The 26161-nt window shown below is 41.3% G+C and overlaps 1 protein-coding gene across 2 annotated transcripts in view; it reads left to right on the top strand.

The window, feature by feature from the left end:
• The window catches only part of atrn (attractin), a 148426-nt gene that overhangs the window by 77301 nt on the left and 44964 nt on the right, over positions 1 to 26161 (top strand). For both annotated transcript variants that reach the window (XM_084914415.1, XM_084914414.1), the window contains exons 25-26: positions 524 to 585; positions 16579 to 16657. In XM_084914415.1, the coding sequence (XP_084770541.1) occupies positions 524 to 585; positions 16579 to 16657 (141 nt within the window). The remainder of the gene's footprint in view (positions 1 to 523; positions 586 to 16578; positions 16658 to 26161) is intronic.

The following is a 26161-nucleotide window of genomic DNA, read 5'->3' as shown; positions in this document are numbered from 1 at the left end:
ATTAAGACAGGATTATGTTAGCACAATTGCTCTTGTGATGATTACATAGTGAATATTTCTGCCCACATGTGCAGGAATGCTTTTTTTTGTGCAGGCTGTGGGCAGCTGAGAGGTCCGGCGGCTGGGTCGTTGTCTCTGACAGGCGTGTAGTCGGGAGCACAGATAAGCCAACCGACTGGCAACCTCCCAGCAGTTGGGGATAGCCGTGTATGGGTAGCCTCAGCGAAGGAGAAATGTCACTGATAATAATAATAATAATAATAATAATAATAATAATAATAATAAATGTTTTAGACACACTGTAAAGTGTTGATCATATAGATGGTTCACAGTATGCAATGCAAACATGCATAGTGAGAGCAGGAGCATCCCTCCTGCTCTCCTCAGATCTGCAAGGTCAGCGCTGGTATAAAGCTTGATTTATTTATTTTTTTGAATGTATAACGCTGACCTGCTTCAAAATCTCCCCTATTAAAGCAGATTTCTGACTCACTCCTGTGCCCTCTGTTTCCTGTTTTAACAGATTGCCTTCTCCCAGCACAGTAACTTCATGGATCTGGTGCAGTTCTTCGTCACGTTCTTCAGGTAAGTGGCCCTCCCCTGTCAACTCGCCCGCTCCTCCACCAGAGATACCTGGGCGTTAATGTTGCTGCACTCACCCTTAATGTGTACATACATGTGCCTGTGTTCAACGTGAACGATGGTGATGGATTACCAAAGTTGCTTTCCCCTTTTTATACCAGCCATTTTTGATTCTGCTGTGCCTTGCACAGCCTGACGTACAGTGTAAAAACATTATTTTGTGGCAAACGTGTTAGTAAAATGTGCTATTTGTGTGTGTGTTCGTTTGACCCTCCTGTTAATCACTGTGTTAAGCAATTAACAAATGTTAGAGAAACAGCGTAGCACCACTTCCCCAAATAACCCACAAAATATGTAACGTGATGAACCTCATTATGCAATGCAAGGTTATTTTAAAAGTATGTTTCTGTGAGAAAGAAGCTGTGAGCTCGAGAGTGGAGTAGAGACGTTGAGACAAACTGTGGCGCTCTGGCCTGGACCGGTAAGGGCATCGCAGGACAGCGGGGCCCGTAGGGACTGGGGGCAGTTATATGAAAGCACAGTGCAAGGCAGCCGTGGCTAGTGTGAGATCACCCTTAGTATATGCCTTAAGACACTCCTACAAGAAGTGGAGATGACCTCAGTCATTTGAAGAATTGAAGATATTCTGTTGATGCTATCTTAAACTGCAGCTACATGCTCATGTTTGTATGGCAGCTACTCACTTAAAAGATACATGAGCGTAAAATTCAAAAGAAGCATCGTTAGAATCAGAGTTAATTCCACATTCATAATGTTTGCTTTGCTTTGAAGTCAGGCACATACAGTAACCCCTGTATCGGCTTACTTCTGCAGTTTATGATGCCGTGTTGACTCAGATGTTAAAATGTACGATGGCACGGAGACGGAACTGTTTTTTGCCGTCTTGCACATGAGTTTGCACACATCTTCCTGTGATGTATCTGTTATGTTTGAGTGACTCACCTCTATGTCTTGACTGGAATTTAAAATGAATTTCTGGAGTATTGTTGGCACAGTGATGCGCTACTTTGTAATGATGGAGATGCAGTTTGTTTTGGTTTTTTTCCCTGGCAGGTCTAAAAATGTGCATATGTTCGGCTTGGACGAATCCCCGAGTCTGTGCTCGACTTCTTCAGAAACTGCTGTAATGTGTTATCGATTCAAAAATGAGATGGAACAAAAATTGGATACACAACTGTGTCCTTGCATGCTCGACTGCATGTATGGTATTTCTCTCGAGTACCCAGCGTGCGAGTTTGTGTTTGCGCGCCTCCAACCCAGAGGAGAATTGTAGGACTCTTTTCATGTTTGTGTGCTCGCCACATTGCGTTGAAGAAATTGCCAACTGTTCCGAGTCGTACTGTTTTTATTGATCCGGCAGCCATGTAAAGGAGGATAGATTTGATCAAGCTGCTTTGATGGATCCTTTTTTTATTTTTCTGACCGGCTGTTCGACAACGTGTTTCAGCATCAGCTGAATAAACAGCCTTTCTCTCCTGAGGTTTATTTTGGATGCGTTTGCCATTAAAGGCAGTAGGATGGCATTGTGCACCTCACTTCCTCTGCTTTCACTTAGAAACCCCGCGGTTACTGGATTGTGATGCTGGTACGTTTATTGACATGCGTCAGCATTTGGGTGTTTGCATGTCAGCAAAGCAGCTGTGTGTAGGAAGCAGAGTCACAGCGATTCATAAACAGAACCATCTTCCCGTTGTGCTCCCTATTTCTCTACTCTTCCCCTTTCTGTCTCTCCTTCATTCATCATTTTTTATATTCCCCCGCCTTCCTTCTAGCTGCTCTTTTCTTTTTTCCCTGTCCCCTGCTTTTCTTGTCCCCTGCCTCTTTCTTATCCTCCCCATTTCCCACCTTCCCACCATGTTCTCCTCTGTCTTTCTCCTTTCATGTCTGGCTCTCCCATCTTCCCCTTCTGTTTGCCTCCTTCATTTTTTCCCTCTGTCCCTTGCCTAGTTTTCCCTCGCCTGTCTCCACAGCCCTCCCCACCTTCCCCTGGCTTGTGTTTTTTTTTTTTTTTTTACTCCTAGCCTCCCACCACTCCCTCTGACTTGCTCTTAATCCCACAGCGCTGTCCTTTTTGATGTGTTTTGCCGCCTGCCACTGATTCAGCACAAGATGAGGAGACCTAAAGTTAGCAAGCTCGCAGCAGCCGTGTCCCTGTTTGCTTCCCGTTCTGTGGGTTCTGCATTGTGTACGTTGCGGGGGAGGAGAGGGATGCTAATTAACGTGAAAATTGTTTGCTCTCCTTCACTCAGTCTTTCTCGGTGTCTTAATCTCTCTTTCTTGCTCCTCTCGCTGCCATGTTCCCTGTGGGGACAGATGAAGGTAGTGCCATTCTGTTATCTGCAGTGCCAGCACAGATACCCCCACGAGCGTTCTCCAGCCACAGAGCAGAACAGAAGAGATGCATTAAACATCAGCGTTAACAGCAAACAGATGCATCCACATACTCGCGTCCAGTCTTCCAGCGCTTTCTCACCTTTAGGCTTCCTAGGCTCTTTAAAGCAGACAACCCCCCCCAAACGTTTCAGATCGAGCAGTGTCAGGGTCTTCTCCAACATTTCTGAATAAGTTTAAGCTTTTTTTTCCTTTCATGAATGTTTAACAAATATGAATGTTGTCTCTAGCTGTGCAAATTGAGTGTTTTCTTCCAGGCCTGGAAAAGCCCTGGAGAATGTGAAATTTCACAAAAACTTCTTTTTTTTTTGGAAATGCAATGAAAATGTATTCTCACTTTCTCCCTAGCTGTCATGTTTTTAATTTTAAACTTGGCTGCTGCTAAAGCAAGCAGTCTTTGAAGTAATAGTGACCTGAATGACAAATTTCTTGGCTACCAAACTGGTTGAGTAGAAGAGGCTAAAGAACTGTCACAAAAAAATTTGCAACATTTTAACATTTGCACACGGGAGCACATTTGTCATGGAAACATTAGTGCAGTTTTGGCTTCTTTTTATTTGGAAGTCTGACACTATACATCATATAACCTACATTTCTCACTCCTGCAAAAGGAAAGCAAAAAGTTTTTTTCTTTATACTTTATCTTATATACAAAGGAAACCTTTAGCAAAGGTGTGTACAGAAGTAAGACCCACAGAGGTTACATCTGTGTCTTGGGGAATTGATGGTACTTGAATAGATAATAAGCAAAATGACATAAAACCAGTTTAATATCCTGTTCAGCCAGATGCAGATATTTCAGCGTTAGCACTGAGTCCTACAGCTCGCAGCAGTGTGGGCTAAACAAGAGAGAGATGGTGTTTTGAAGTAACTACAATCTGGCATAAAGAACAAGGTCAAGGCACGGCAATGAAACTGTCAAGTGTTTGAGACAACATTCAACTTGTTTAACCTGCAGTGAGATCGCACTTGTTCTACTCTGGGAGCTGCTTTTTATTTTCGTTCCTGTGGAGACGAGAAAGTAACAGAAGAAAATGTTCTAGAACACTGACTGCACGTCCACCCGGCGCGGTGTTTACTTCTTAAAGAAAAACCAAAAAACTCGACTTAACCTCATAATGGTCAGTGCGGCACTGAGGCCTGATGTCCTAGAAAATTTGGCTCCCCTTGGGGGAGACTACAGACACATCTCTGTTGCTTGACAGCTAATATTAAAATAACTTGGGCTATCTGGTGGGCACCTCTATCCGGCACTGTTTCTTGCATATATTTTAGCACATGGCTGTTCCCAGTGGAGGCTAAAACCCTGGTGCTAAGAGTGCTTTGCTCCCTTCGCTGCATATGAATAAGTTCACGAAGTCACTGAGTGTAGGTATAGCTAATAATCGCTGCTTTGAGCTCATCTTTTGTGTTACAAATAATATTTGAGCGAGCAGACAATCATCGTCGTGTTTAACCTGTTCACATTTTTCTTACTATTGATATCTTAAGTACCTGTCAAATCTAGTAAAATCAACAGCACCTGGCTCCAAATCTAATTTGTTATTGCTTGTTAAGACACACTTATCTTTGGAAAGTGACATTTGGTTCTTTCCATTGGAAATCCGGCTCGAGGTAAACACATTACAAATTTTGTAAATGACAGGAAACCTGGCGTGTTAAGTGGGGCTAATCATGTGTTTCACATATTAAAATATGGTGTTTGCTCTGAAATCACTGCCAGCTATGAGAGCCCCAGTGAAAGGAGGTTTGTGGTGGGTTTCATTGCTGCTTTAATAGCTTAACAAATGCAAGAATTTTCAAACTTGAGCTCTAGAAGGTGTAAAACACTGATACAACCGCCCACTTAGCAACATTAATAGACAAGACTGGCAATATTTGGTATTTTTAATAACAAATTCTTTTATCAGCTTTTGTCTGTGCAGAGTGACGCAAGCTGTTTCTGTCCTACAGACTTGCATTGTTGTCTAAAAATGATTCGGCACAGCAGTGAGTGACATGTTCATATTTATACTGTTACTGTAAAGTCACCTGGACATGTCCTTGTTTTTGTTTTTTAAGTTTAAATTCACCATAAAAGGGGAGAAAGCTGAATGCATGCACAAGGAGAACAAGTAGGGTGGATTCAAACCCAGGACCTTCCTGCTGTGAGGCAACAGCGTTAACCACTGTGCTGCCAAGCTGCCCAATTCATGAAATCATTAATTATAAGTCATTAGTGGTATTTAATCAAATATCTTTATCAATCCACTTTGGTAATGGCACAAAGGCTATTTAATTACTACAGGAATAAAAGCAAAATCATTTCCAATTATCTTGGCACTGCTGGAAACCGCAGTAGTACATCGGCTAGTTAAGGGATGTTTGAGAACGGTAAAGTCTTAGAATTATAAAAGGACAGCTATCATTTCAGTTTGCATGGCCATGCCCCTGTGTATGACTGATTGGTGCCAATGTCTCTCTTCAGGAGGACAACAAACTGCAACAAAGTGTCCGTCAAACCAGTGCAGCTTCGTAAAGCAGCAGGGCAAATGTCTCCAGATAACCTTAACAAATTGCTAGAATGACAAATGCCCTGTTACTGAAAATACTCATTAGAGCACCTAATGCACATCAGCCCACAGCCTGCAGTAGTGTCGTTCAGAGTAAGATTTGCCTTAGAACGTATTGAGAATGACTAATCTGTATCTGCGTGTTAACAAGAAAAGCCGTCTTTGAAAGCACCACAGAAATTCCCAACTTTAAAAATGTTTGCCAACATAACGGTGCAGCAGCAAGGATGACAGATCCACATGGAGCTTATGTGAGTCAGCAACACGGAGTCACCCATGCGACATGTCATGCTCGGAGAGATTAATTATTAATATCGCAAAACACATTTTAAAAATCCCATTTCACCTCACTTTGCAGTGTGTTAGCATGGTTGTGCATTTAAAATGATTAGCGATTTGTTTCTTAACAGAGGGGAAATGTAATTTGCTTGGGACTGAGGCATTAAAAGACTGGGTACCAGCAGGCTGCCCACCCTGGGCCAAGTCTGGGTGGATGTGTGGGTGCTGAATGAATCATGCCACTGCCACCAAGGAGACTTAAATTCTCTCCTGCGAGACAGACGAGTTTGACTGAAAATGCACATCAGAGTGAAGATGAGCTTTCACTCGGGGCTGTTTTTTTTTTTTCTCTCTCTCTTTTTTCTTCCTCTACATCAGAAACGTTATGTCTTTACAGATGTACCTCTGTCAAGTCACCAGCTGACAGCTTCCTTAGGTTTTGTTTGCTTTCCTGGACGAATATCTTAACACTAGAAATCAAAATCAACCAGAAGTAATTCAGAACAACTGCGAGATCTCGACTTTCAGCACTACCACAATCAGCATGCAGCAGCAGAAAGTGGGCAGCAGTGTTATTTGCACCCGCTGACCTTGTTCTAAACCATTTACCTGATTAAAGCAGAGAGGTGATTTGTGTCGTCAATCCCAGGTCTCTTCGGTCAGTATCTCAACCTTGCGTGTCGCACCAGCTCCCACAGTCAACTAACTCTCTCCTGCTCCCTCTGCCCTCCCCGTCGCGCCTTTCCTCTCTTCTGCTGAAGCCGCAGCAATCTAATCTTTGCATTTCACCACTGGCTCTGTGCTGAGCCTGTCCCAGTCGCACACCAGTTTGTCTCTTCTTTCTTCCCTTCTGCTTTTTTCTTATTTTTTCTCCCCCTCCATTGTCAATGCTAAAATAACACTCTTGCCTTTCTTGCACCTAAAGTTCTGTGTTTTCAGTATTCAGTGATCAGTTTTATTAATATTTTATTAATGTTTTGTTTGACGCCATGTGCAAACAAAACAAAACACACCTTTCTTCTTTCATCTCAAGAACTCCTCTAAAATGAAGTGGACCTCAAATGTATGATCCATGCGTGCATGTGTGTTGTAGTCAGCAGCACCTACTTGCACATAATTGGAGTTAAGTGTGTTGATGTATTATTTGATAACTCGTCATATTTCTGTTGTTTCTGTGTTTTTTGGTGGCCAGCGTTTAGCGAGCCACAGAAAGAAATAAAAGCAAGACTATCCTCTTAACTATGGACGCAACCACGCACGCACGCACACTCTCTCTCAGGGTTCTCTTTGTTGGCTCCAGACTTTGATTTGCATATGTTTGCAGCTGGAAGTGGATTGCAGCACATCACAAATGATTCTGTTTTTGTGATCATCATCTCACTATTGAGCCTCTCAAACACATCTGCAGGTTTGGACGCTGGCACAGAAACTCTCAAAGCACGCGCTCAGTCTTTCACACTTAAACACACTCACACGCACTCAGAAGCACTCTTTGTTCATATATGAGGCAGCTGGCTGCTCACTAGCGCTATGTGCCCTCCGAGCTGAGTGATTGTCCTTCAAACCTCACAATGCAACGAGTGGCTGCGCTTTTTGTCTGCTGCGTCTTTAAAGCTTCAGACGGGAGCGCGGATGACTGCACGCGCACGGAGTTGGGTCAATATCATCAAATCCAAATGTCAATTTAAGCTGCAGCCCGTTAACTTAAGACAAATCATTCTCCATTATTATCCTGTGACATTTGTCCTCATTGGCTTCAGTGTGGAGCCCAGAGCATTTCTGTCTTCAGATTCGATCACTGTAATTGGTCGGAAAAGAATGTGACATTGACCCCAACAGGGATATGCACCGTGCAGAGCGTGCACTCGGCTCTCCCTCTGACACATGTTTGTGTTTGTACACAAATGTCCATCTGGATGAGCGTCTCGCGTCGCATTGACAGGACGGGTGATGGATGATTGACAGAAGCACAGATTGTGGAAGAGTCTGCAGTGCAAAAACAGAACTTGGGTCATGCAAACTTTTGAAATTATTGAGCTGAGTAATAAGGCCCTTTATGAATATTCAGCTATATTAATATAGCAGAAATATCCGGGGTCAGATATGTGTCTTTGGACCTCAGTGGGCAAAATCTTTACCCACATGATTTAATAATTTCTCCCTCATTTTCTAACAATGTAGGCGGCGGGCCAAAGGCTGCTTTCTGCTTTAAGTTTGAAAATGAGCGATGGAGTAATTCATTTTTTTCTTTTCTATCGAAACCCTCCAACCAGTCATGTTTTTGAGGAAGAAAAATAATTGTATAAACAAAAATGTTAAACTAATGTCTAGAAAAATAATCAGGCAAACACTAACCATTTCTATACTGCAAACCAATCAAGAGCATTTTCTAGCGTCACTTGAAATGCGCCTTCTAATGACATTAATTCAAATGGAAAGTCACCAAAGGGATCAGACGAAATTAAAGCCCTTCCACTACCAGGTGAGTTGCCTAATTTAATTGAATCTAATTTAATATTAATTCATATTCACATTAATGTTTTATGTTAATACTCAATTCGTTCACATATTTGCATGAATGTAAAAAACTTTTAATGGCAGTTGGAATAGTACAAATTGTAATTTTACCTTAAATGAATTTATGTTTGTTTTGCTGGAAGATGTCATGTTATAGTTTTTACTCATAAATGTAATTTATTTTAAATGTTTTCGTTTTTTTTAAAAACAAATAAGTGCCGCTCTGTACGAGTTTTCATAGTACACCCCATGATTCAGTAGCTGCTTTCTGTATAACTTTATCAATCTCTCACATTACTGTGAGAGATTTAGTCCCAGTGTTTCAGTCTGGTTGATGTTTTCACTTTGATTGTGTGATTGAGACAGCTGGTACAGAGGAGCTCCATTCAGTGACTGCAAAGTGTCGAGGTCCTGCGATTGCAAACCCAAATCTTCACCCCTCCACCACAATGCTCGATAAAGTGACAACACCATACATGGCTCTGTGCAATGCCCAACATTTCCACTTTGTTCTTGTCTGTTCGAACGGGATCTGTCCAGATGTTTTGTAGAGGCCCGTAGAGACTCTTGACTCGTTGGAAGATAGTGGCATTGTGTTAAAGCATCTGAATGCTTCGGAGCCGCACACCACTGAAACTAATGCAGTTATGAACTTGCTAAAAGTTTCTTATGAGCATTTTATTAGCAGCATGCCTGCGACTCCCCCTCTTAATTCCTATGCAAGTAGCAGGGTTGTGCTTAGTTTATCACAGGATTGCACAGAGTTCTGTAAAAACTGTACAGCAATTTAGGTGAAATTGGTATTGATTATTTGCATTACTAGATGGTTCCTGTCTGGTATATCTACCTTGTTTAAAGCTCCTCTCATCTGTTTCCCCAGGCAGTCCTGGAAGGAACAGACCTCCTCTGTCCAGACTCATCTGTTAGGCTGAAAAACGCTCCGGTCCGATGAACAGAATCAACTTTTGGAGATTTACTTGTCTTGATGCACGCTCATCCAGGTGTCAGCTGAGACTGAAAAAGTCACTTGGATGAGTGACGAAACGTTTCTCCCACTGAAAACGCTACGTCTAGATGAACAAAATTGACTTCTGGAGATTCTAATTCTAACTAATATCAAACAGTTAAACAGACTAAGGTTGCTTATATGGGGCGATCGTGGCTCAAGAGTTGGGTGTTCGTCTTGTAATCGGAAGGTTGCCGGTTCGAGCCCCAGCTCGGACAGCCTCGGTCGTTGTGTCCTTGGTCAAGACACTTGCCTTCTGGTGGTGGTCAGAGGGCCCGGTGGCACCAGTGTCGGGCAGCCTCGTCTCTGTCAGTGCAGCTGTGGCTACAATGTAGCTGCCATCACCAGTGTGTGAATGACTGAATGTAGTGTAAAGCACTTTGGGGTCCATAGGGACTGAGTAAAGCACTATACAGATACAGGCCATTTATATACTGTCAAGATGCTGTATGGTCTACATTCTTTTATCAATAAAAGAAAAAAGCAAAAGTGCCTGTATGGTTTTAAACAGTTTGGAAACCAGCTGCTTCCTTGTGTTTCTCTAAACACACACTAACACTGGTTCAGACCCAGTGTTGTGTTTTCCCACAGATTACTTCTTGTGGTGTGCACTGACAGGCAGATTCACTTTCACCCTTTAGGAACACCTGAAAAAGAGAGAGATACTGAACACGCATCCAAACCTGGCCTGTCTGTCCTAAGGGGCCTCCCCCGGCGCTCAGCAGGTGCTGCTGCCTGTGCTGTGCCAGAACCACCCCCCCCACTCTCTCTCCTCTCCGAGCTTTTTAGTCCTCACTTTCTTTCCGTTTCTGGATTTCTGCCTTCTCATATTCTGAACGTGGGCTGCTGCAAAACTGCCTGTTTACCTCACTGCATTACTGTCTTCTCTTCTTCTGTCTGCGTTATCTCCACATTTCTAACCTTCTCTTCATCTTCACCTCTGCCTCCTTTCCTCACAGCATTGTTTTCTTAACTTCTCGCCCCTTCTTCCCACCCCTCTCTTGCTTTCTTAGCGATCTTTGCATCGATATTCATCTAGGCCAGGTCATCAGTGAGGAGCGAGAGCGATACAAGTGTAAGATGCAGCAGATAGAGTGCAAGAAGCACCTTGTGGCAAATCCCTCCTGGTGTGTCTGTGAGAAGCTGAAAGCCCCTCTGCGTCCCATTAATAATAAATCACTGAGATCAGTAGATTTGACTCAAAGCCTCCACTCCTCCTCCTCCTCACCACTTTCCCTCACCTGTAATGAGTTGGGAGGAGGGTACGAGGAATGTGACCGAGGCCACGACACGAGGGAAAAAGTCCCAAGAGGAGGGCAACGTTTTTGTTTGTTTGTTTCTCCTCCCCATCTGATCAGCCTCGTGTCTACCCCCTTCCTCTACGTCTAGCACGTTTGCGTTCAGGGCTGCTTTTTTTCCCATAACAATGAGTTTTGGCAGGGTTATACAAGCAAAAGCAAAAAAGCTCGCAGTACAAAAGATGATGTGGAATTGGAGTTTTCATGCTGCAGGCCTCAGCTCAGGATTGTCTGAAATATAATGCGACTTGTTGAATAGCTCTCATTTCTACAGTTTATTACCTGGTGAGGTTCGATGGTGCAAAAACTCAAACTGCGTAGGTTTTTTCAAAGGAAATCTCTTCCCTTTCCATTAATCAATTTCTAAATCCTATTCCCTAAGAAGATTTTTGTTTTCATCCTTGAGTTTGTCGCTACCACCTTAACCCGAATGACATCTCAGGCAGATGGTACGACACTCCCAAACTTGCATTTAGCAAGTTCTGTGCTTTGGTATTTTCAGTAAATATCAGCCCTCACATTGCAGCCCCAGTGGCCAAACGTACAACATTAAATGATTATTTCCACTGCACGATTAATCATCCTCTTATTGAACTTCCAGTTTCAAAGAAGCACAATTCTAATTAGCTTCACCCTGTCATCATAACAAGCTCTAAGAGATGAAACAATAACTGAGGGTGGCCAGTTTAATTATCAATTAATTAATTAATTCATAATTCGCATTGGGGAAGTCAACAGGGCTGTGTGAAACTGTTATGCTGAGTGAACGGACTCTATGGCAGAACACACAGAAGCGCAGAAAATGCAGGGAGTGCTCTTTATTTACAGTGTCAAACTTGTTTACACGGGATGAGATATGTATGCTGATAAATAAACAGAAGGAAACCAGGGGAGGGGCTGACACGCATGCACCGCCGGTGTGTCAGCATCCCGTGACACACCGCCCCGTCTACCTGTGCTGAAAACAGAAGCAGACCCCGTGACACCACACCAGAGAAACCCCACCAACTCCTAATAGTACCCCCCCCTCAACGGACGGCCCCCGACGCCCTCTGGGCTTATCAGGGTGCCTCCTGTAAAAGTCAGCAATAAGCTCAGGGTCCTCAATAAACGAGGCCCGTACCCCTCCCAGTCCAGAAACAAGTGCAGCCCACGGCTTTGGTTGCATGCTTCTCGTTCTGCTTTCTTAGACCGTATTTGGTTTTGCCCTCGTACCGAAAATAACCGCTGCTTCCATTGTTAGAGCAGAGAGTAAAGAAATGATCTGGAGCTGCACAGATTATACCCAAATTTGTATTCTGTGACATGTTCAGGTCCTCATTTTATTTCAGGTAGGTTAGCCTTTCTTTGAAGGGTCCCATCACCCGCAGCGCTGCAGGGTTTAGTGGCGACAAGTGCATGGCAGAATAGGACCTCTGAGCAACTGCTGATTAGTGTGTGTGGTTCAGCGGACAAAACTTCTCAGTCATAGCGAAAATGAAATGCTGTTTGGCTAGTGAGCAGGTTTCATTTCCCACCCCGGAGTAAAAGCCAGCAGGAGGCAGACTGCAGGATTAGTATTCAGCTGGCTGTGGACAACAGAACCAGTGTGCTGGTGTTTGCCCTGTGGCTGTTGTCTTGCTGTCAGGTTAGCCAATGACACGTCAGAGCTCACCTCTCTGGCCTCAGCAGCCGATGGCTATAATACACTTCGCCTGGCTCTTTTTCCGCTTTCCACTCTGCCACTTAAAATAGACGGCATCCATCTTTTTTTTTTTTACCCGAGACACTCAAGAGCTTTGCACACAGTATTCTTTTTTTGCCAGCGTTTTAGCGTCTCCTGTTATGTCATCAAACTTTGGACTGCCTTATTATGGACTGAGCAGCTAAACTTTTTTAAATTCAAGCTAGAAGTGAGAAAATTCCACATTTCTAAATGGAACAACATTGAAATGTGCTCACGATATTCTCATTTTAGAATGCATTCGAAGGTAAAACTGCGATATAAGTAATCTTTTACTCTAGAATAAATGTCTGTCTGATATTTTTGCCTGAAATTAATCTTGTTTAAAGTAGGAAAAGCATTATTAGCATCCAGAAAATGTGAATAATGGCATGCTGACACTCTTTCTAAACATCTGACATAGGGTGTTTTCCCTCTTCTTGATTTCTTAGTTTGTTGCACATTTTTCATAAAAAAATTTCAGATCATCAAGCAAATTTTAAGTACTAGTACTGGACATTCACTAACATGGTATCAAATATCATAAGAATCCATACCAAATGATCTTTTTAAAACATTTTATTTTATGTTTTTGGAGCTGTAGTTTACAGTCTGTTCCATAAATCACTGTCAGTGTCAGAACAATACTTTCTGCTGTTTTTAAAATTCAACTTAATTACAACTGAATACGATGAGTTTGATGAAACTGGTGATTTTAACCTGAATATTTGGTAAAATGTTGTTAATTAGTTTCGGGTCTTGTTTTAAAGTGACTTTTTGCTCATCGCACTAATTAAATTCAAACGGTTCTGTTTTCGGGAAACTGAAATAATCATTTAATGTGTTTAGAGAGTCAGTATTTTTTCCTTCGTAAACTTTTGAACTTTGATTCAGTCACTTTTCATTACACGTTAGATATCTGAGGAAACTGGATAAAAGAAATCGTACTGGTGAGTTCCAGCTACAAAGTTGATTTAGATCTTTTCCCCATTAGGTATTTTTCAGTAGAGGGAACCTCCCTTGAACATGCCATCAGAGTGATTCTCTTCAACCTGCTTAACCTGGCTAGCTCGGTGCTCTTAAAAAGCTTGAAAATAACCGAGACAGATCTCACAGGAAGTAGCAGTCTGTGCTGATTTGAATTAATCTTGACACAAGAAACAGTAATGTTAATGCAACTGTGTTGTTAGGGCAACATAAACTTCCTTGTACGTAATGTGTATGTGTGCACCGTTGAACCTGAAGGGTGCAGTAATGTAAGTTTGTATCTGTAGCTTAGTAGGGTTAAGTTTACCCCACTATCAGTTGTCTGATGTTTTGTTTTGTTTTGTTTTTCATGTGTTCGGTACTTTGTGTCATTTTGTTAAGGGTATTGCTGGAGTCTGCTACACAAAGGCAAACAGATGCTCCGTTTAGATCACCATCTTCTAACTGTACAGGAATTCGCATAAATATAACCCCCGAAATCCGTAATCCGTTGGCTCAGAGTTGCTTTTATTGAGACGTTAGTGAAGGTGAAGTGCGATCGTCACAGGTGGCTTTGGTGAGGCAGCATCTGCTGGTGAATGCTCTTTTTTATTTTCATTGAAAGTGAGAGATGCTGGTGTGACGTATGGGTTGAGGTGGGAGCTGAAGCTTGACTAACTTTCCCAGCTTCCCTTGCAGAGGTTGAGATCAAATGAAGCACATTTCTCTGTGTCTGTCTCCGTCTGCTTCTTAGTGTTTGTCTCTCCGGTGTTACTTTCGATTCCTTCGGTCTTTGTCTCTTGCTCCATTTTCTCCTCCTTAACTCTAAACTTTGTCCGTTGTTTAGACTTCAGCTTACACTTTCCAATCTGTCTGTGTTTCATGTTGTCTTTCACCATCACTGTCCATTTTCTTCATCATTGTCTTTCCTTCTCTTCTTGTCCTTTGTTTCTCTCTCCTTTTCCCTCCCACCCTGCTGAGCAGGGAAGCCTTTGATGTGAAGCCGATATCTATTCATGCAAGTCATTCATCAGCACCGTGTTGCTTTTAAAGCAATGAGCAGGAAGCCAGATCAATAAGATGGCTGAACGGATGGATCTCTTAAGGGGCTTCTTCAGCCCAGAGAGATAAGGGAATCTTTTTTTTTCTTCTTTTAAAATAAATGGCACTTACAGAGTCACACAGGGTGGGCGGGGGCTCGGATGGGCTCGGATGGGGTCGGGAGCGATGAATGAAGATCTGACGCTTCACAGCCACTATTAAAATAGGCAAAGGCATTTAGATGGAAAAAGTGGTAGAACGTTGGAGAAAACCCTGCGAGGGGTCTGACTGGAAGGCCCTCGTGTCTGAAGAAGTTACGCTTCAATGTGGACTAATTAAATCCACTTCAAAGCCCAGAAAGTTTATTCACAAATATTCTTTATGCAATAAACAATAGAAAAAAAACTACACTTGAGACAATAAAGCATAAATGTATTTATGAAAGTCAAAGCCAGTAGTTTTCAGTCTTTCAGACAGTTAGCTCTGAGCCCATTAATCATTGAGGACTCAGTCTTGTGTTGAATACTGCAGTATATAGAGACCTGGAGGCCGATATACCACGGTATAAACTGGAAACACGGCTTCACTTTGTACTGTTGTGTCTTTTTAAATTAGATGTGACACATAGTGCCATGAAGCTTGCCAGCTTTGTGTCTCTGATAGAAATGCCTTTAGCTAGGACAAAACACCAGAGTATGCTCCTTTTTTTAAAGTTCTAACCTATGTGGACTTTTAAATTGACCCATATATGAAAATAAATTACATGAGACTTAATATTTAATCTCACGTATCTCTTTTCTTAAGGCTAGATGTTTTGTTTTTTTTGTCTTTTTCTCCCGTCCTGGAGGAAACTGTGTCACGAATCACTCATATTTAGGCATTTTGCCATCGTACTTCTGATAGCTTTGACTCAAGATCAGCAAGAGCCGTGACAGGCTGAGAGTGAAGCTGAGTGCTAAAGATGTTGTCCCTGACGTGTTCACGCGCGCGCGCACACGCACACTCACTCCATCTTGTCTAAGTACACGTCTGGAAGCCGGGGAGAGCAGACGCACACACACACTGATGCTAACAAACCATGTCACCCAGACATGTCACCACAATCATCATCACCTCAAGATGTTTTTCTGTAGAGCGTAAATAGCACTAAGCGTTTTGATTCTTTGTATATTTTATTTGTGTGTGTTTGTGTGCGCGTGTGTTGAGGGGGGAGGGCGGTTCTTGAAATCAACCAAGAAAAACACATTATGTGTTCAAGAAAAACATGAAAAACATTTCACAAAGTGCTGAAGAATGAAAGGAAGCGAGTGTAGAGTAAAACAGAACAGAAACATAACAGGATGACAAAGATGGTGCTTGATGCCAACACTTGGAGCTCGAGGGCATAAAATGGAATGGTGTGTGTGTGTGTGTGTGTGTGTGTGTGTGTGTGTGTGTGTGTGTGTGTGTGTGTGTGTGTGTGTGTGTGTGTGTTGTTTAAAGGTATTTAAGCAGAAAATCATCATGTGTGACCACCCTCCTAAACAATCTGAAGAAAAGCGCAAAGTGTACATCCATTTTTTTTTTGCTAACCTTTTGTTTTTTTAGCTTGTTTCTTTTGACGTTTAGCACGATCACTTTGTATCCCGTTAAGAAGTGACATCATCAGCTCTTTTTCTATAGCTGAGAATGTATCGTTTTGATTCTTTTGATCTTGTAAAAAAGGACTAATTCCAGTAAAATGAAAATTTGTGTAACTTTGTCAGCTGCCCATATTTGTCAAGCAGTTTTCCTGGATTTCCAGTACAGATGGAAAAGGCTGCAGTGATGTGTCAAATTGACTTCAAAGGTTGTGCGTATTGTGGCAGATTCATCGCTTATGATAATTAATCTTACCCTTCGAGTTTCAGACCTGTCGCTCTTTAATGCTGTTCAGTGTGGGCTGGCATCACCTTGTTTTATTTTGCTTTATTTTCCTCCCCTACTTGCTGTCAGTTTAAAATGCACACATGTATATGTTTGATGTCAAAAATCTGTTTGTTAATATATTTATCGGTGACAGAAAATAAAACTCGTAGTCAAATACTTCTTTCCTATAAAGTTAACATCAAACCATCCTTATAGCTTTTGATGAGAAGACAAAAGCTTATAGGTTTTGTCTTCTCATCTCTTCATTTATTTTTTTTAATTTATTTTTTTAATATATTTTGGACTCATCTCTTCCTCTGTCTTTTCCACCGTCAGCTGCTTCCTGTCCCTGCTCCTGGTGGCCGCTGTAGTTTGGAAGATCAAACAGAGCTGCTGGGCGTCACGGCGGCGTGAGGTAAGCGTGTGACTCCATGCTTACAATTGATTTTAAGCTGCCACAATCACATCAACTCATCTCTGGTTAAAGTTATTGCTGCTGTAAAAGTTGCTTTTGTGGACTTTCGAGTGGAATAAATATATCAAGTTTGTTTTTGTCCACAATCACAAAGAAGTGTGATTGCATTGATTCTGTCATGCACTATATTGCCAGAAGTATTCCCTCATCCGTCTTCACACACATATAAACTTGAGGGACGTCCCGTTCTTAATCCATAGTTTTATTATGTCGGCCCAACTCTTCTGGGAAGGCTTTCCACGTGGTTTAGAAGAGTGTTTATGGGAATTTCTGGACATTGTTCCAGAAGTGGATTTGTGAGGTCAGAAACTGATGATGGACTGGTTCGTGGTCTCCACTCTTGTGTTGGACTGAGGTCAGGATCCTCTAGAAACTATTCTAGAGGTTGTCAAACCATATCTGTATTGATATACATACTGAGCTGTAAAAATAGATCATGAAGGATACAGGGGAGGTCGTCTTTATAGGGGAAAGAGTTAAAGCAATCGACACTACAGGCAACTTTCAGGCAACGCTAAACTCTTGGCTCCTTCTGGTATTATCAATGTGCACACTAAGTCATTTGAATCACAACAGCCCTGCAACCATTAAGTGTTTGGTTGTTGTTAATGTATTGAGGCAGACATTCATCAGTGGTCTTTCATAAAGCAGCAGGTATTAGCAGTATTATGACTCCAGTATTTAGAGTCATGCTTGCCCCTGTCTCCTCAGGATGCAGAAATAATCAGGAGAGAATATTAAAAGCATCTTGGGTGTAATGCATTTTTAAACTTGACTTGTGTAGTCACTCATATTTCAATTAACCTTGGGTTTTATATCATTATAACATATAACATATCATCACGTGTTGATTGCAATGGTCCTTTTGGTTTAAAGTAACTGCTAAGACTAATGAAAATGTGCAGTCATGCTGCAAGTTACAAGTCATTGCGAAGTCATCAGTGTCCTGTTAAGCAACAAGTAATCTCTACAGTTAGAAGGATTAAATGAATACGTTTTCAAAATCATTGTTAAACATCAGACATATAAATAAACCTTCACTAGCTAGCTGAGGAAGAGTTGGATGGCTTACTAGTTAATTATCAGCAAGAATTCAGATTGCTTTTAACTTGTCACATCTCTCTCTGTAAGCTCGTGTTTGCATGATTAAGACTCAACAAATGCTTAACTAACAGTCTGGCCTGACTAGCTGTTCAGACAGATTGCCAAGCATTGCATTTGCTTTCTGCATGTGGAGTACTAACGCGATGTGAGAAGTATGACAAGTCAGTGCACTTTTTGCATGTTGAATACTGCCTCGCTGGGAAAATGACAAAATGCTTTTTCACGTGTGCTTCCAGAATGGTTTGGACCACCCTTTGAATGAGTGGCTGAAAGGTTGTGTACTGGTGGCACTGTGTTTCTGCATTTTATGTGCGTGTGTGCGAGTGCATATGTGTCAGTGTCTAAGAGCATACATGCTAATGTTGTGCTTAATGTGAACTTTTGGTCTGTGCTTTTTACACTCGTCGTGTCGGTTGAAGTGCCTTTTGCCTGTAACATCGTCCGAAAGTGCTGTAATCAGCCTCACCTATTGTGCCTCTTATCATCCCCCTTTTACCTGCACCCGCTCTGCCCTCTCTTCATCATAAAACCACAGTTGTCCATCTGGACGCTGTACACTCTAACCTTTACACAAAATTAAAAGTGGAACTTTGTTAAGAGGATTGGTGGCCACCTGAAAACTGTGGCCTGTGCTAAACTCCCCAACACCTGAAAAAGCTTGTAGGTTTCACTAAAATGTTTCACTTTTGTAGAATAAACCTGGGCTCATGTCAAAGTGATGGGGAAAATGGACTGCTGCATACCTGCCTGCACAGTTTAAAGTAACCATCAAGGTACACAATGAGGTTTTTAACATTTGTCTTATAATGGGAAGATAAAGGATCCAGAGCACTGTCAATGTATTAACTCACAAAGTCAAATAAATCTGCAAGTCATATGCAAATCAGTGAAATAAAAGTTTATGCTGGGAAAAAATAGACCCCAGTGTCAACATGTGAAGTGCAAACAAGACTGGACCCGAAATTGAGCCTTGTGGCACACCCTAACTAAGAGGGACTATTTTGCATCCAAAGCATAACAGATCAGCTGTCAAATATGGTAGAGGCGATACATGCCTCTACCATATTCCTTTTCGACGTTGGTTGTGTCAGATGATGCCCCCAGGTCAGTTTTAGCTCTTTTTTTGTGTGCTGTAGCAGAATAAGCAGAGATGGCCATCGTGGTAATGCTTTTAATTAATCTGTTAATGAAACTGCAGTAATGTGAAAATGCATAGCTGAAATATAAATTATAAATATAAAATATTTATTTATAGATATAATAAAAGATCGACTTTTTTTGTAATGAGTCGTGACTTGTGATTCAATACATGCAGGTTTTATGTAACGAAAGAAACTAATGTTGAAAATCTCTCCCCATTCACTCAGATGTCACAAATATGACCTTTGAACTTTGGTTTTTTGTAAGAATCTCAGTGTATCACGTCTCCTTTGTACTTCATCATCTGAATACATTTAAAAACCTTGACCAACAGTTATAAAAGCGCTCCCTTAATTTTGAACAGTGACAAGCTTTTAACTTTTTTTTAACTTGTCCATAACTCTGAAAGAGCCATATTATGATGATGTATTTTGCCAGTCATCTATTCATGATAGGTTAACTGGATAAATTATGCCCATTATACAGTACACATTTTTATTAAATGCCAGGTATTCTTGTTATTAATAATTGTTCTTTTCTATTCATCTATATTAGCAGTTAATCTCATTTTTTTTACCACAGTTAAATAACCCTATTACAGATATTTTACCAATCAGTAGTTAATGGAAGATGGTAAACACTATACAGTTGTTTTCTTTTTCTCTCTCTCTCCCCCCAAAACAAAACAAAAAACAAAAAACAACCTCATTATATAAGCCCAAAGCAAAAAAACAACAACAACTTAGTAGTGCTAGTTGTGAAGTCACATTTTGGTAAAATGCTGTGAGATGATACCCCGAGTATCATCTCACCCGAGTCATACTTCGTCTGTGAAGAATCTGCAGGAAAGACGAGCCAATTTATAAAGATAGTTGTTGTTGCCAGGCAGAATCACAAATTTAGCTATGACATCACTGGCTCAGCGGCCTTTTTATAAACCACCCCCCAAAACATTAGTTATATAGTGAGCTCTTCCTAGCACAGATGTCAAGCACAGATGTCAACTGAATTAGGATTGGGAAATGCTCAACAGGTTTGGGATCTAATACCCACCTCTCTACAAAACCACTCAGAATAGTAAGGATAGAAATGTCATTATTATTTGTTTATTTATTTAAATTAAAAATGTTTGGACATGTTCTGTTCACTCGTGGAGTTCACTTTATGCTGCTCATACACACACTCACCATCTCCTAAATTCTTGCCACTTATCTTCATCTAGTGTTCATAAGGAGTATCGTATAAACAAACCAAAGATGACGAATTTCCATCAAATGTGACTTAATCTAGCAGCACAGGCAACCTGCTTTCATGCATGCTAATGTTCCATGTGAACACAGCGTGACACACAATTCACGCAAACAGAAAGCTAATCATGTTTTTCCAAGAGGTCGACTGTCTCCGTTACAGCCGTTCGTTTCCTTGACATCGAGACCGTTCTGTTCTTTTCAGCACTGTCCCTCAAGGCTTGGCTTTCACATTTATCCTTGATTCCTCCATGTTACTTGGTGCTTGCATCAGCTGTACAGTGACACACATTTGCATCTAATTATGCCCACGTTCACCCCACTTAGGCCCGACGCAGTGGAAAGTGGTGGCCGTTGCATTTTATGTGGTCATTGCAGGGTCAGAGGAGTTTAAGCCGATGGCCTCGAGTCCTTTTATTTCCCACCGCTGGCTGCTTGTCATTTGACTTTAAGGAGTTTAAGCTCATTGTGCTGTCACAGGCATTGTAAGTCGCTCGGGATAACGGTGTCAGCGCGAGCCCTATAATGCAAATGTCACTGTGAGACTTTTTCCCCCTTTCTTTTTAAAGATGTGGCTGTTGGCACAGGGATTGAAATCAGCTTTTTTAGAATGACATGTTTGTTGAGTGAAACTGACTTTGAAACGTTACATTTATTCTTAAAAATGTGTTTGTTAAGAAGATTTTTATTAACCCCATCCAAAAACTTTAATAAAAATGTATATTAGGAGATATTAATAGAGGTTATATGTAAAGGTTACAAAAAGGGAACATTTTAGCAGAAACAGAGTATTTCTTTTTATTCTTTAGCATGACAAACTATAATTTCGCAGTTGCAAAATTCAACTTTTTCATTTGGAAGGCATCCAGGTGTTAATTTGGTGCCAGGAGTATTAATGACTCGAGGACTGAAGTTGTTGTTATGTAGGCGTAGGCTGACACCTGCTAAGAATGTCGGTTCCACCTGTTGGTCACTGCGTGTGGCTTGTTTGTGCACGTTTCAAAGTATTGCGATGGATTTCTTTCCTCATGTGTGTCTGCACCCTGCATCTGTTTGCATACATGTGCGTGCTTGCGGTGTGTGGTCTGTAGTGTCTGAATCTAAATCAAAGCCTTCCTTTGAGACCTGACAGTTCCTTTGAAGGAAGCTGGAGCTGCCAGATGGCATTAGATGGACCCCACCACAGCCGGTAACATAGCGGGCTCTGGCATTTTAGTCAGAATAAGCAGTGCTTGAGCAACGCTGTTAATGCAAGTTGATTATTCCTGTGGTAACGTTTTAGCAACAGCAGGACTTAAATGGCTGTAGTTCTAAATTGATTCTCACTTTTATCTTTTTGCGCTATGTCTATATTTACTGTCCTAAAGCTAATCGAAGCGACAGAGTGCTAAAATGAGAGTTACAGTTTTCTCTTTTGAGCGGCCAACAATTACAGCGTCACAGACAGGTTTCAGGCACAGCTTACGCAGGCCTGTGACAGACACAAATGATTAAAGTTGTTTCTTCTCTTTTTTTTCTATTCTTTTAGCAAGCTGGCTAATTAAAGCGAAAATCCAGCAAGCAGATCTATTGAAAGGGTAATATATCATGATGCAAAATACTGTAATAATGGTGCCACTTTCCCCTTCTTTGCCTAAGGACAGAATATCTAATTTCGCTAGATTGTAGCAGAGATTTTAGGCCAGAATGGGAGGGTTGAAAGACAGAATTTTCTGCACCTGGCTGCGTAAGAGTTGAGTCATATGTTCAGAGATGGAGCCCCTTTTGAATGGCATTGTAATGCATATAGAGTGAGCCTTTGATGTTCATTGTCAGTTTTCCCAGTATTCTCTTTTTCACCATCACTGGGATCTCATACAGTTATATTCCCCTGGAGATCCTCCTCCTCCACTGTAGCTTCCCAAAAATATCCTCCTGATGACAAAGTGTGAATTTATCCAACATCCACTGTCGCACTTACTCGGATATATATCACATATAACTTGACATATATTAGACGCGTATTGCACCCTGAGGTATTGACAGAAATGCAGAATGTGATAATGTCCCTGATCATTTGTGCTGTGTTCCACATTTACATTACGCAAGACGCAGGCTGCCTGCAGGAAGAAGGCAGGGAGGGAGCAGGAATGGGATAAATGTCTCCTAGATACCTTCACATATTTATTATCAGCCATTAAGCTGCCCTCCCACTACTACCTCTTCTCAACTATGAAAAAACAAAAAAGGATGTCAGTCAAGGCGTCGAGGCTCAGGCCCCATCATAAAATGAACTGCAGCTGCTAAATAGGCTACAACATTTAAACCTAATATTTTAGCATCAAAGGTTACCTAACTCAGGTTAAACATAAACATATTTTCTTGCTTGAAATGGCCACGGTTTCCCTCATCTCTTTGATGATTCGGTAAGTGGGAAAGTACGCCGTCCACACATGAAAGTCTATTTTTTTAAAAAGCAGATCAGAGACGAGGTCTGAGACCTTAACCAGAGGTGACGATGTGAAAAAGCTATGATCTCTTATGTAAGACTTTTCACTCGTTTTATTGAAGGATATTACCTGTGAGTTGAGATGTGAAAAAGCAACAAATGTGGCATTCAAAATGTATAAGAAAGGTTCAAAACTGTGTGCATAAAGTTTCAGGCGTTCAGATTTTTTGCTTCACATCAAAAGTTTTACCTGAGATACCCAAGAGTGTAGCCGGCTATAATTTTTGCACACCTGTATAGATTTTGACCTTGGGCTTCAGGTAATTACATCCTACAACATTTATGTAAATTTTCATGCAATGATGGCTGTGAGCTAAAGAGTATTTCTAAAGTTTAAATACCTAGCTTAGGTTTAAGTGCCTGTAGTCATCTTAAGCACTTTTATAGTAATGTTCAGAAAAATCTAACGGGATTTGTCAGATTTGTTCCTGATTCCTCTCACACAGTATGTCACGTTTTCACTGAAGCAGTACAAAATTAGGTTAATTTAAAATGAACTGCTGGCAGATAAAACAAGAAAAGTGTGAAGTATAAATAGTTTCAGATTCATTCCTAAACCTTTTCCTTACCTGTCTAGCCTAACATGTGCATAGTTCCCCACCTGACATATTTGCACACTATTAAAGTCTGAAGCACGGCTCGCGTGGGACCTTTCCTTGCCATCTCATGCCAGGCGTGAGGATGAAGAGCCAGCAATAAGGTTGTTAAATGGTTCCCTGGCTGTCTCCTTATGGCTGTGCCCTTAGTCACAGCAAACTGCTGACCCACATTTTTGGGTGGGTGACTTTTTCCACTGGGCCCCCTCCTTTTGCCCTGTCCTCTCCTCTCCGGTCCGCCCCCGTCCATTCCAAACTCTGTTGATGGAGAGAACGGTGACCTTTTACAGACGCCTTCGCTGACTCTGTCTGAAGCTTTCAGCAATCCCTGCGCCTGTGCTGCTTCATGCACTTCAACGTGAGCACACTTGTGTACTCTCTTTCACTTTGTCTTCAGAATTGTGCATGAATACACAAACACACACACTCACCCACACACAGACTTGCAGTATAATTTAACAGAGAGGGACATTTAAGAGGTTAAGGCCACGTAGCACGTTGAATATCAGCAGTCACCCTGCTACTGTACAAACAAAGGACCTCAGAATGTATTGAAAATCCATAAAACCGCTCTATGCAGTTGTCGCTTAGGAAGGAAAATCATTCGTTCATACTTGCTGCAAAGGTAATATATAGGGAGCTTAACAACAAAACACTACTATTGTGGCTACTTTTAATTACATCGTAGTTGTCACACAGTTTAAAAATTACACATCAGTGTTGGCTAAATAAATACTGGCATTCATCACTGTCATTAAAACCATATTAAACTCTATGTAACTTCCCAAATTACCGAGTAGGAATGCTTTGGATGACGGAATGAAATCCCAGATATCACAGTTGTCATTTTTCTTTCAGTGCACTGCATGATTGTGTTTTGTTGTACATGTACCGCAGTGCAGGCTAACAATGAAATACCAACATCATTCCTTAAGAAATATGCATAAAATCTATTCTATTTCTTTGCAGTAAACTAAGGCGGCTTTCTGCATTTTTATGATATAGAACTAGGTTTCTGAACCCAGTCCTGCACATCAAGCAGAACACAAAGGTGTGTGTTGGCAGTTCAGTCTGTAATGAAACTCAGTCTAGTGTACAACATCATCAGGAAGTTTGTAAATTGCATCTCCATAATCAGTCATGCAGTCATTGTTAGAAGCTTTCAAAACAACTCGTTGTTATACATGCGCGGTCACACAAGCCCACAGTCTCAGACACTCACCACCTTCGCTCCACTCTCACCGACTCCTGCGTTGACTCGTACACGCCGGCCTCGCGTGCGAAAAAAGGTCTGCAGCAGATGGTTCGGTGTGAAAGCGCAGTAGATTGGCACATGTATCATTTGAATAGGCAGAAACCTGGAATACAATGAAGATATCAAGGAGCCACGTAGGCTCCACACATCGGTTTTGTTTCCAGAATCATCTGTAATGATAAATCGGATCCTCTCCGCTAGCATGGCAGCTCCCACACATACACACCCAGGCCCAGAAGCAGATGGCTAGATGTGAATGCGGTTCACACATGAGCAAGGAAGAAAGGAAAAAAACAATCTTTCCACCTTTACCTTGCAGCTGTTACCCCTTTACAAAGCACTTCCCGATGATGCTCTGTAATATATTATAATTTTAGAATCATGGGAATGCACTGTAGCTTGGAGCCTCTTCGCTTCTGCACGCCAGGAGCAGTCCACAACGCGATCCAGAGAGTATCTGTGCGCATCCCCTGACGGTGCTTTAATACACAGAGCTTCAACTTAATGTGCCACATGTTTGCATCCAATAATTAGTGTGTAATAAATGAAGACCAAGCTAATAAAACTTAATTATGTACTCTTACACTGTCCACATTACATATGCAGTCTCTGCTGAGGAGAAACATTCAAGTCAGCCATGTAGTTGTAATGTTGGAAAGCAATCAGAAATATCAAAAATATCTTTAAAAACATGAAGTCTGCATCAGAATTTTGCAACTGTGATAAATATTTATTGATTTAAAAATCCAATTTTCTGATATTCACATGTTTAAGCTCTTTTCCCAGATAATCTAGTTGTTAATGTTGTTCCAAACACGTGCGTTACCCCCACAGAAGTTAGAAGTGCAACTCTTCAACGCCAACGTCAACATGAGCGGGCATTCTTGTTTATCTTGCTAATTTTTCATTTGTCCGTCGCTATTATTCACTGCTAATGCTGACAGACTGGAATTATCGCTGTGTTTGAGTGTTTAATATCTGCTCTTTTTGGGACCTTCACAGCACACTGGTTGTGCACAAAGTCGTATTTTTTCTCTAAAAAAAATACAGTTTATTTTATAAATTCTGCATTCCTTTATGAAGCATTGTTGTTCTATTAATCTTAATAGCTGCGTTTTGTATGTGCGAAACTAAATGCATTAATTTGTTAGTGATGTTTTGCACAGTTTGATGATGAATCATCAGGCATTTGGAAAACATGTTTTCTTTCATTTTTGGCAGGAAATCAGCTCCATAAATATTACTTTTCTGTGTGTTGCTCATATTTGTTCCAAGAAATTTGAATCAATCTGTCAAAGTTATGGGTTCACATTTTGTTTGGGGCACATTTAGTCCTGTTTTGCTTATGCTGAGCAGGAGATTATTGAGACACCCTGGGCTGCCTGCTCTCAGTAATTGTGCTCAGCTCATTATTGTTTTGTGGCACCTGTGCAAAAGGTTAGCGGTTTAAGGTGAACAGCCTCTTATCTTGTTCCGCTTCAGCAAGAATATTCATTTCTAATGCTGATGTTGGTGTTTATTATTAAAGTGAAGGCTTTCTCTCATTGAAAACTGAGCTGAAATCTGTTGTAGAGCAGGGCGATATGGCCAAAAATATTTATCACGATATATATT

Source organism: Perissodus microlepis, chromosome 19 (assembly GCF_051167445.1).
Source record: "Perissodus microlepis isolate ML-2025 ecotype Zambia chromosome 19, ASM5116744v1, whole genome shotgun sequence".
Classification (NCBI taxonomy): Eukaryota; Metazoa; Chordata; class Actinopteri; order Cichliformes; family Cichlidae; genus Perissodus; species Perissodus microlepis.
Note: the sequence above shows the minus strand (reverse complement) of the source record. Positions and strands in the feature narration are given on the sequence as shown.